Source organism: Caretta caretta, chromosome 1 (genome assembly GCF_965140235.1).
Source record: "Caretta caretta isolate rCarCar2 chromosome 1, rCarCar1.hap1, whole genome shotgun sequence".
NCBI classification, from domain to species: domain Eukaryota; kingdom Metazoa; phylum Chordata; order Testudines; family Cheloniidae; genus Caretta; species Caretta caretta.
Genome location: NC_134206.1, coordinates 5,576,716 through 5,589,000, shown reverse-complemented (window position 1 = coordinate 5,589,000; position 12,285 = coordinate 5,576,716). Strand labels below are relative to the sequence as shown.

General features: G+C 45.0%; 1 protein-coding gene across 1 annotated transcript; it reads right to left on the bottom strand.

Annotated features, from left to right (window-relative positions):
- Positions 1–3,036: 3,036 nt before the first annotated feature.
- LOC142072243 (olfactory receptor 51G2-like) lies at positions 3,037–4,002 on the bottom strand. The gene has a single exon (XM_075128918.1). The coding sequence runs from the start codon at positions 4,000–4,002 to the stop codon at positions 3,037–3,039; it is 966 nt and encodes a 321-aa protein (XP_074985019.1).
- Between the last annotated feature and the right edge of the window lie 8,283 nt (positions 4,003–12,285).

Below are 12,285 nucleotides of genomic sequence, written 5' to 3'. Positions count from 1 at the left end.
AATATTTTTCAAATGGCCAAATAAACAATGTCCGGTTTAGTGCTCTAACCTCATAAGAAAATAGTGCAGAAAAAAGGATTTATCTGATTCCAGTGTCTGGGAAGCCATCTTGTGCAGTGGTGTTACATCCACCTTACGCAGAAAGTGTGCTTCCCAAAGTTACACCTTTCAACTTTCAACATTTATGTGAAGATTTCACAAGGTACACATCTCTTTACACGTCACTAAAAGCTAACCCATCAGTTTGCCCCAGTTCTCCAATGTAAGCGGGGGAATGGTCCTGCTATTGTGGGAAACTTTCCTGGCTTCTGCACTACCCTGGGGGAATTGGCTAGGCAAAGAGCCTGAATCCTCACTTCCACTCCCTTTACCCAGAGTCCTGCCTGACCTCAAGGACGCGCCTTCCACTCTCCTGGGTGGCAGAGTCCATGTAATGTTGACACAGCTGGGCCCAGGATTCCTGGAAGGCTGAACCCCCAGTCTCATCATGGGGGCTAGGGTGTCCCCATTCCTGGGTACTCTCTTCACACTAGACCCTTCTCTATCCCACTGATCACTACATTAAGTTCAAACCAAGTATAATTTATAAACAGCACCTGTAAAAAAAGGAAAAAATGGGAAGTGTTCGAGGAAACAAGGAACCCCGCTCTGTGGGCATGGGAAACACCACCAACAGCCATCTCTGGGTTGTAAGAAATGTTCCCCCAGGCTCCAGGTGGAAGGACCTTTCTCCACAGCATCTGTCCTCCCACCAGATTCACATCCCACTTTCTGAGTCCAGCCTTCAAAGCCCTCTTCTCTAGTGATGTCTCCCTCTGATGGGCCATTTGCAGATGTCCCCACCTTGCTCTCCCAGGTGCTCATTGTGCTTGGCTGCCGGGTTACTTGTGGCATGGCCGTCAACCACTATCTTTGTCTGGCCCCACAGATCATCTGTCTTTCTTTCTCTCCCCACAAGATACTCTCCTTGCGATCAGAAGAAGTGCTTGAGTTGGAGCCCTCTCTGTTGAAAAGTTGAAGGGTTTCCAACTCGACTTTGGAACAAAAATGCCCCCTCGCTTGCAAAGGAGTTGGAACAGGGATGTGTACCTGGCCCACTGCCTCCAGAACTTGGAGATAGGTCTAGTTCCTAGACAGGCCCCCAAACTGTAAAAGACACGGGCACTAATCAGCACTCTCAGGAGAGGGAGAGAGAGAGAGAGAGCAAGAGAGGGCCTTTGAATCTTTGAAGATGAGTATAGCAGACTGTGCAGAACACATTAAGAGAAGGCTTCAGGGTACGCAGATTTCATTAATGAAGGGAATATTAAGGAAGGATTTCAACAAATAAGTAAATATTAATCACAATTATTTAATATAAAGAGCAAGTAAGCATGCTGAAAATTCATATTTTATTATGGTGGTATCAATATTGAAGCCACAGTTAAAGTTGAGTCAAGTTTTGCTCTTAGAGCAGGGATTCAACTTCTGTATCTATGAAATATGGTGTAGCCTTAGCCAACACGGCAACACTTACTCTCTGAGTGCAGAATGAGTTTTCAGAGAATTTACAAGTCAACCTGCTAAGTAGTTTAGGAATGCATACACGTAGTCTTCCTCCCTTAAAACTCCTTTTTCCGTATACGTATTCCACTGAACACCCTAATTCCCTGGACAAAACAGGAAACTTTATACAAGAAGGAGAAGCTTTAAGGGTACAGGACTGCAGTTTTGCTAACTGGGATTTTGGGGGGCGAACAATACAAGCTTTCCTTTTGGGAGGCTGTGACCATGGTCGCTGGAGGGGTTATACTGAGAATGCTCAATCAGGGCAAACTGCAAGGAATAGGGCAGGCAATCCCCAAAACTGTTGGCTTATTCTTTTAATTGATTCACCTAAACAGTAACCAAACAGCTTCTATAATACCTTCCTGGTTCCCAAGAAGCCAATTTACAGTTCTCTTTAAGCAACCTAGCCTTTGACTCCCACCCACAGAGCCAAATCCATCTATTAAGGGTTATATAAAATCTTATTCACCATCTGTAAAGTTCTACTGCTCTCAAGAGATCGGACACATTTCACATCATGTCAAATAAACACTTACAGACAATTCTTATTCACAAATCTAAGATTTATTTAAAAGGAAAAGAAAGAGAGTTATTGTGGTAAAAGATTGTTATATATACAGATATGAATCCAGTTCATAGGTCAGTTTCAAAGCAGAAATGGTGAGGCTGCCGATTGGTAGAAATCCTTCTGGAATTAATGGAAAAAGTTATAGTCCAATACGCAGTCCATATACAGAGTGTTTTCAAATTCTTCCATGAGAATTGCAGGGCTAATGCACAAGTCCTCCATCTTGTTACTTGAACATCCACGACAAAGCTTAAGCAGCTCTGAGATAGTAAGGATCAGGCCCAAAAGGCCCTTTATAGCTGAAGTTCAGCTGATTAGCCTCTTGTCCCCAAATGATCACAGCAGGCCTTCCTTGGGCAAAGAATAAGTAATGTGCATTTTTGCTTTGAAATAAATCTCTATTTCCTATGTCTACACTGATAATTAGCAACATTGATTAGCATAAGGCCATTAACCATTGAAATGGTTTCCAGGTAGTTTACTACAAACTTCAAAGAGGAATAAAGACAATGATATTATTACAACACAAGTTTCATCTTAACGTTAGTATCCCCTTTTGACCTCTGAATTAACAGAATAGGTCATGATACCTGACTTACAGGAACTGAAATTTTTCATCTGCAAGCTAATTTGGTCACATTGTTGAACGTGTAATAAGATATAGGTAAACCCAGACAAATATAATTAGTATCCACTTTTGATTCTCTAAAAATACAGGCCTATATTTAAAGAACTCTAGTGGCTTTGCCATGAGGAATGGCCCTATTAACAATTTGAATACTTTTCTCATATGTCCTTAAGGGTTCCTTTTACTTTAGTAGGCCTGCTGGTTGCTAAATCCTCGCTGGCTCAGCATGACAGAGGCACTTGGACATCACGGGCCATATTGGCTCCGAGAGAGACAGATTACAGAAACCAAATCAGTGCCCCCTTTGGACTCTCTTAGTGGAATAGTTTTGAAAGATCTTCATGATCCGTTTACAAATCTCTTTGGTTTTTATGCTGTATACAATGGGATTGAGCACCGGGGGGAAGAGGAGGTGGAGATAAGACAGAAGAATTTGACTCTCAGGGAGAGCCTGTTTCTTGAACCTGTGAATCATAGACAAACTGATCGGCGGGGTGTAGAAAAGCAGGCTGACGCAGATGTGGGAGACACAAGTGTTCAGAGCCTTGAGACGTTCTTGCCAGGATGTGATACTCAATAGAGTCTGAAGGATCATGATGTAAGACAAGACAATGAGCACTGAGTCTAATCCCAGAGAAGAAAGGATAACAAACAATCCATAGAAGCTGCTGGATGTAATGTCTGCGCAGGCCATCTTCATCACATCTGAATGCAAACAATAAGAATAAGAGAGAGGTTGGATCTTGCTGTACGGCAACCTCTTGAGAAGAATGACAGATAGGATATTCAGACCACTAGCCCTGATTATTATTGCCAGCCCTATGTTTCCTATCCTTGCACTGGTTAAAGTCGAAGCGTATCTCAGCGGGTGGCGTATTGCAACGAAGCGGTCAAATGCCATGGCTACGAGTACAGAGGATTCCATCATGGAGAAAGTGTGAATAAAGAAAAGTTGGGTCAGACAGACATCAATGCCAATTTCTCTGGTGTTAAACAGGAAGACGCTGAGCATTGTTGGCAAGGTGGAAAGAGATAAGCCAAGGTCGGTGACAGACAACAGAGAAAGGAACAAGTACATGGGCTGATGGAGATTCTGCTGTGTCTTGATCACAAACAGAATCAGACTGTTTCCTAGAATTGCAATGAGGTACATGGAACATAAAGGGATGGAGATCCAGGGACCATCAGCTTCCAGCCCTGGGATGCCTGCCAGGAGGAATCTTGCAGGACTGATGTTGGTTTCATTGCAGGTTGGCATGATGCACTGCGGAGGATCTGGTCAGTTTATTAAACCACATCCCCTACAATTAAAAGCAACATTACTAAAAATACGTGACACCATGAGAGAAAATATGGCCCATCCTGGCCCCACTCTTCAGACAGGTTGGAGTCAGTACCATGATTAAAATCCCTGGTGGTACTCACACATCCCCAGATCAGTTATAAATCACATTACGAATAATATCCCATTCTTATATAGAGCTTTGCATTTATAAATCTCAAAGTGATTTACAAAAGAGCACAAGAATCAATGGGTCTAAATCAAAGCCCATTGACACTCATAAGGAGGAGGATGTAGATCCTCATTTAACTGAGGGGGAAACTGAAGGACAAAACAGGTAAGCATCTTGTTCAAGGTCACTCAGGAGATCAGTGACAGAAGTCAGGTCTCCAGGCTCTCAGCTGAGTGCCCCTTCACTAGACTAGACCACACCCTATCCCTTAGGTGGAGCTTGGCATATGAAGACTTGTATGAACTCATCATTAAAGGAAACATAAGAAAAGCAGAGTGGACCTGAACCAAAACATTGGATCAGAAAATTCGTACGTTCTGATACAAGATTTCAGTCTGGATCCAGATTTCAACTTTTTAGCTTTGGTCCACGATAAAAACTAAATGGTTTAGCTATTTAAAAATCCTGAGAGGAAAACAATGATGTGTATTGTGAATGGTCCATGGGCTGAGAAGCGTTCATAGAAACTAATCAGTGATGACTGATAGTGACTTGTCCAAAGCCACACAAGGAGGCTGTGGTAGAACAGGGAACACAATCCAGCTCTGCCGTGTTTTATCTGTAAATAAGGATGTCGTCGCTGTTGTACATGATGTTATTATTGGAGGGGGAGGGGACAAAAAGAAAAGGAGCCTCTGAAGACTGTGAATGTTAGCTGTGTCCTATCTTCATTCTAGATGCCTCCTTTGCTCACACTGGGTGAGATCCAGCCCTGTGCAGAGAGCCAGAAATTCCTCAACAGGGAGTTTTGCCATGTGCAAAGTTTACTGTGAAAACCCCTATCCTCAGTTCTATGCATGACTCTGAGGGACATCAAGGTGCCCAACAGGCCCCTACTCAGCAAAACCCTCATTGAAATTAAATTTTGTTGGAGCAATGACAAAATGCTCCATTTTTCCACTTATGGTATCGTAGCAGACACTCCGGGGGGGTTATATGCCAAGCAAGCACCATGCCTCCAGAAGCTGCAGGAAATGCAGGGAGTGCAAGTCACCCTTTCAGAGGTTACTCACACTCTCCCATTGGCTAGAAACTATGGTCAGATTATTCAGTATTTGCCACTCCAGGGTTAATTGCCCCCCTTCCTGTTAAGCATCTGGTGCTAGTGACTGTCAGTCAGGTTCTGGGTCTAGATAGACCACAGCTGGGATGAGGTATGGCCATGCTGAGGCTCCTTCTTGCTATACACAGCCCCAGGCAAGTCAATGGTACTTACAAAAAACTGCCACAGGGAGTTAAAAACACAAGCTGGCTTTCACTGGGATTTGGGTTCTTTACTCATGGAAAATTCCACGCTACATGGGTAATGTTTGCACCATCTGGGCCCTCAGATTGCAAGCACCACAAGGGAGGGACCTGTCTTCCGAGGAGTTTGGGTCCTATGTACAACAACGAATAACGATGCTGATCATAAGAAAGTGCAGGTCTCATTGGTTACAGATTAAACGTTCCAAGCAGTTGAGACTGCCTGTCCCTGTCCGTGAAATAACTCCAGTGTGATCAGTGCACTTACCAAAGCCACGAAAGTAGCAGCTGGAGAGTGTTCATCCTTGACTCCTGAGGAAGCAGAGCCTGAACAGCCTGGGCAGCAGCATTCCCTCTCTCTGTCAGGCACACAGTGCAGCAATGTTTATAACCCAGTGGGTAAAAGCTATGGAGGACAGAAAATCAATTGGGAATCACCGTTGATCACATTGTTACCCATTTTAGCTCGACCAGCACAAATGGAAAAGACTTAAAAGGTGAATGATTTGAAGTCTTTCTGAACCGACTGGTGCAGTGTCCCGGATTTAGGGGTAACCCAATTCACAAGATGTTTCGCAACATTCAGCGATCGCCCATCTCAGAGCTGGGGTAAATGGTATAACTGCATGAGTCAGGGGACTGGCACTGACTTGCTTTCGGTCAGGATTTGACCCTAATATTTTTTTCTCAAAGAGACTTTAGTTCTTGTGAAAGGTGCCAGCTTGACAGACCTGGAGATGCCTGTGCTATAAGGAGCCAAAATTCCACACGTACTATTGTGGATCGACACCACCAAGGGTTTACTGTTCGGCACGTGGGCGAGTGAACTTGTAGTCTTTCCATTACCTGGATTAGAAAGAATTTATTTTATTGTGCAACTTAAACAAAGCAGCCAGATCTCCCCACAGTTCCAGGGAATCTCCCACAGCCCCCAGGTATATTCTGCAGCCACAACATACATCCTCCTAGGAACAGCCAAAGCCAACCCCACATCCATCCATTCTCCTCTCGTCTCCATCAAGCCCCGCTCCAACCATGAACTCATTATGCAGCCCCTTCTCCAGCCCAGTAATCCTCTCTCCCCAATCCCCTCCTCGCCCTGTCACCCGTTTCCCCACTCCAGGCCCCAGAGCCTTCATCCTGCCCTCTCAGTCCCTCCGTTCTGCCCTGCAGCCCCCCGTCCTCCTTTGTCTGTGTTTTCACCTACCTGCATGGTTCCATTCTGGACACCAGTTCTCCTACTCCTGGCCTCTTCCACCTCCTCCCTGTCCCGACTCCAAGTGCTCCCCCCCATTGGATCTTTCCCCCAAATCCCCATGAGCAGCTCCCCTCAACTTCTCATCAGCCCTGTTCCCCAGCCCCTCACACACCATCAGCCCCGCCATATCCCCTGCCCTGAGGGCACAAGGGGGCATTTCCCCTCTCCTGCCCCTCACACGCCAACAGCCCAACCAGATTCCCCGCCCTGAGAGGACAAGGGGGGCTGCCATTTGCCCTGCCCTGAGATAATCAATATTACTGTGTATGAATATATCTCATAATATGTTAACTTATAGAGTAAGTGTACCCGAAGATGTCTCTGGGTAAGGAAATAGGAAATTGGGCATGATAGGCTGTGTCCTGACTGTGGCAGGGCCAGCACCCTATAAGAGGGCAAACAACCATGCAGGAGGGTGGCTCTCTCCCCACTCTGTGGTACTCTCTTCACACCAGACACTTCCCTGACCCACTGATCACTACATTAAGTTCAAACTAAATATAAGTTATTAAAGAGCAACTATAAGAAAAATTTGCAAAAAATGGGAAAGGTTCAAGGAAAAAAGGAACATCGCTCAGTGGGCACAGGGACATCACAGACAGCTGTCTCTGGGACATAAGGAAAGATCGCAGGCTGTTCCTCACATGTCCCAGGCCTCCTGCCCAGGCACTGGATGCTCTGCTGTGATACTGCAGGAAAGGCACCTTTTCTGGCAGTGGCCATACACGCTCAGGATCTAGGTGGCAGGACCCTTCTCCCCAGCATCGGCCCTTTCATCAGCTGGGGAGAGCAAGGTAGCTTAGAGAATGACCCATTACAGATAGTTGACAAGAAGACATGAGTAACAGGAGGGAGAAATTTGTATTGGGAAATTAAATTTAGGTTTTGTAATGACCCAACCACTCCTAGCCTCTGTTCAGGCCTAATCGGATGGTATCCAGTTTGCAAATTAATTCCAATTCAGCAGTCTCTCGTTGGAGTCGGTTTTTGAAGTTTTGCTGCTGAAGAATTGCCACTTTTAGGTTTGTTGTTGAGTCATCAGAGGTATTGAAGTGTTCTCCAAGTGGTCTTTGAATGTTATGATTCCTGATGTCAGATTTGTTTCCATTTATTCTTTTGTGTACAGACTGTCCGGTTTGGACAATGTACATGGCATCGTTATTTTTGCCGACACAGACTTTCACAGCTACCACTCTGAAACCTGACAATCCTGAAGAGTTCAAGTCAACTTGCTGCTGAATTCCTGCCCAGATGGTTCTTGACATGAACCTGGAACGCTTCCTGAGCCCTCAGGAATAACTTAAATACAGAAATAGGCAACTCACCGAAATGCCACTCTGCAGAGAGACGATATCTCCTTACTGCACCAAGAAGGCAGAGCCCTGAGAATCAGTGTATGAATCTCATGTCTGACACTTGCCATGCTGAACAGCAACTTTATGATTTTCCTGAACAGTCCCTGAAGACTGCCAGACAATTCCCAGACAATTCCCTCGGCTGTGTGAGCAGCAGGAGGAGCAGAAAATAGACACTAGACAACTTCAGCTTGAGAACCTCCCCCGGGAGTGAAGAAATGATTCTCTGATCCCAGGGGCTCAGATTGTCAGGACAAACTGAGTCTTCCAAATTGTTCAGCCTGCTGACAAATGTTTGGCTGTGTGCCTTCGTTCCTTCTGCCTGCTGTACTGACTCTGGCCAGATAGCCCACGCAGCAGGTCCAGTTGAACTGCCCAATAAATTCTCAGAGTCAGTTCTCAGTGAAGGAAATTGGTCAGTTTTATTGCCAAGGAGCCACTGTGCTAATGCCCCACATCAGTGGTTACAGGTACACGAACACATGTATGCCAAAACAATGGACTGGCTACATGAATGGCGGGACTTTCTATTCTCTCTTCATTCAGAAAAAGACATTGCCTCTGAGATAAATCTTTATGCACAGACGCAAACAAGTTAAGTATTATGCCTGATGTATCAGGGTACCGCCCTCTAATGTATTGAGATAGCACCAATTTATGTGTCCAGGTGCCATCCATTATCTTGCACATATTGGTTTCCTCAAATATGTCTATCCATTATGCCGTTATCCTGACCTTATCCTTCAGATGGGTCAGCATCTTCCTGTTATCTTTGGGGAATGGGTTTGGCATCCATGTATTCTGGTATCAGCTTTCTGGAAACTGTTTGCATGTTTATTCTTCTGCCGAGCACAACATAGGAATGTGTGTTTCTGCAATATCAGTCCTGTTCCTGCCACATTCTGTAAGCCGGGCCTGTCCCTTGATCACAACTTAACTTTGCTTTATAGCTGCAAAGTTTTGACTCCTTTAACCCAGGTCTCATGGCCTCACACCAGGCCTCGACTACAAGGGATTATGTTTCAGGCCCTCTTCCTCCTACACAGCCTAACAACTGATGATGGCATTCTTTTCTGTGTGTAATATACTGCCATCTGCACGATGTGTGGGAAATGATTCCATAAGCTATGGGACCAAAAAGCATTTTCAATGGATTGTAGCGGCATAGCTCTGCATACCACCCATGCAGTAGCAATATTTCGTCAATTAGCTGTGAGGTGGAGGCCAAATGACGTGATCCGAAATTAATACAGGCCAAAGGGCACGGAAAAGGATTTCTTCTCCCAGGATACTGCCATCCACAGTATTTGTCAGGGTCTTGTTATGAGGTATAAAGTGGATATGTATCTTGCAACTCCCAGTTGTTCTCGTAATTCATCTTCTCTTTTGATTGGCTAAGCATCAAATTTTAATAGTGTGTAGGAAGAGGTTGTGCTATCCTGTGTCAGAACTAGTCCCATGGGGACTTCTCCACTCACTGTGTGATTCCTTCACCACTCCCAGGGCCAAAATCACCTGGCGTTCCTCTCACACGGTATCCCACATTGTACAAGGGAAAAGCCATGGAATTTCCCCAATCTTTGCCCTGCAGCCATTTCAGTATGGTGGTATTTTAGGTAGGTGTGCCCTGCCAGGGTGAGAACACAGGGGAAAGGAATCCAACATAGATTCATAGATTCATAGATATTTAGGCCAGAAGGGACCATTATGATCATCTAGTCTGACCTCCTGCACAATGCAGGCCACAGAATTTCACCCACCACTCCTAAAAAAGACCTCACACCTATATCTGTGCTATTGAAGTCCTCAAATTGTAGTTTGAAGACCTCAAGGAGCAGAGAATCCTCCAGCAAGTGACCCGTGCCCCATGCTACAGAGGAAGGCGAAAAACCTCCAGGGCCTTCCAATCTTTTACATCTGGATCGTTTGTTCGGGCTGCCCTGGTGAGTCATAGCAGCGATTAGCCATAGGCAGTTTGAAGGGTTTTCAGGAAGGCTCAGCAGATGGGGGATAAGGCCAGGTCATTACCCTGAATAGGTCTTTCACAATCCATTGTCAAGACTGGAAGCATTTTGCCTCGTGGGCATCACCCAGGTGTGAATACATTTGAAATACAGATATAGTCAATAATCATAACTCCACATACAAAAATGATACATGCACACAAAGAGGATAATCCTTTTCAGGAAATCATAACTTCTCCAATGACACCTGACAAGACATATCTTGTACAAAATGTATGATAATTATGTCAGAATTATATCAGAATCATTCAACTATGAAGATTATGGGGCACAGTGTCACAACGAGGTCATGAGGAGAATCCCCTCCGTGGCTTTTAAACGATTCAAATGATAGCAGTAAAGCACATTAGAAAAGAGAATCTCAACTACACATAGAAAATGATGGGGTCTAAATTATCTGTTACCAATCAAGAAAGAGATCTTGCGGTCATGGTAGAGAGTTGTCTGAAAACATCTGCTCCATGTGCCACAATAGCCCAAAAAGTTAACAGAATGTTGTGAACCACTAGGAAAGTGATTGATAAGAAGAAAGAAAATATAATAATGCCACTCTGTAATATAATATAGTATAAAATGCCATTTTATATAGTATAAAATGCCACACAACAGTCAGCCTGCGGAACTCTTTGCCAGAGGATCTTGTGAAGGCCAAGACTATAACAGGGTTTTAAAAAGAACTCGATACGTTCCTGGAGGTTGGGTCCATCAGTGGCTATTAGCCAGGATGGGCAGGGATGATGTCCCTAGCCTCTGTTTGCCAGACGCTGGGAATGGATGACATGGGATGGATCACTTGATGATTCCCTGTTAGGTTCCTTCCCTTTGGGGCACCTGATAATGTCCACTATCAGAAGACAAGGAATTCAGCTAAATGAGCCTTTGGTTTGTCTCAGTATGACCGTTCTTATGTTCTTATAATCCTCTGAAAGAACTCAATGGGTTTAGATACTAAGATAGGGTGTCTTGTTTCGAGGGGCTGGTGTAGCATGCAGGGCCGCATCTTGTTCTTTGCCAGTACTTTGCAACATACAACTCATGGAGGTCTCGGTGCATGGCTGGACCCGCTCCATGTTAAGCCTAGTTTGAAATAAGCTTCATCATATTTTCAGATTCTGTGTTTTGCCAGAACCTCCACTGCTGCCCTCACTTTGGCTTGTGTTGTACACTTTTCTCCCATGGTCACAAAATGATCCATTTCTCAGGTAAGTTGTTTCCCCTGTAAGCGCGCTGCTGATACTGGTTTTAAGTTTGTTTTTAAGTACTTGGGGGAACCACACAACGGACATCTGAGGTGTCACAGTTGCTAAGAGAGCCCTTCATGGGACTAGTTTAGATTCCTACAGCACCTGGTGTGTCAGCCCAGGCTTCCGCTGCCACCCTGTGTTGGCCAAGGCTCCGGCTGTCCCTTTATGCCCTCCTCTGGGTGTGCACGACCCTTCTGCCTGAGTTACAGCTGCCTGGGTCTGACAGCCGGAGCTCTTACAAAAAGAACCACGTAGCTTGCGCCTCCCTTTACACATTCCCGTGCCTCCCATAGTTTGAGAACTGGTGCTCTAAAGGGATCGGACTGAAAGCAACTGTCCAGGAAAAGCCCAAGAAATGTCTGTTGGAACCATTGAACTCCCATGACAGCGGCGTCATCATAACACTGGACTCGGACCGGCAAGTTTGCAGTCACCGATGTTTGTAAGTACTGCTTAATGTTGTGATAGATGACGCCAGCATCCCCTTGCTCAGAGCAATCAATGAATCCTACAAATCGTCCCTTTATTCCCAGATTTTCTGTGTCTCTCTCACACAGAATGCATTTCTTCTGGTTTAAAACTGTGCGCTTCATCCACAAGAACTGTGCAGAACCCATTCTCCTGGACTTTCTGAATGATTGCGCTTTTCATAATGTCAGCAGCAGCAACTTGGAAGAACTCTTTCTCGTTGAGCGGCTTCTGAGATGGAAAGGACCCTTCGTTTTCTTTCTGAGTGCTTCATCACACTGTGAAAAGAACTTTTCATAGTTCCAGAAAGTTTCCTCAGTTTGCTGATTCTTCTCTCTCCTCCTGCCCCCGCCGTGGAATTCCTTGGTTAGACAGGGAAAGAAATATATTGGTGGTTTTTGCAGCATACTCTCCGCTTTCATGTAACACCATC

Bases quoted from the DNA above. Each gene is read 5' to 3' on its own strand.
- LOC142072243 (XM_075128918.1), bottom strand. From the start codon at position 4,002: ATGCCAACCTGCAATGAAACCAACATCAGTCCTGCAAGATTCCTCCTG.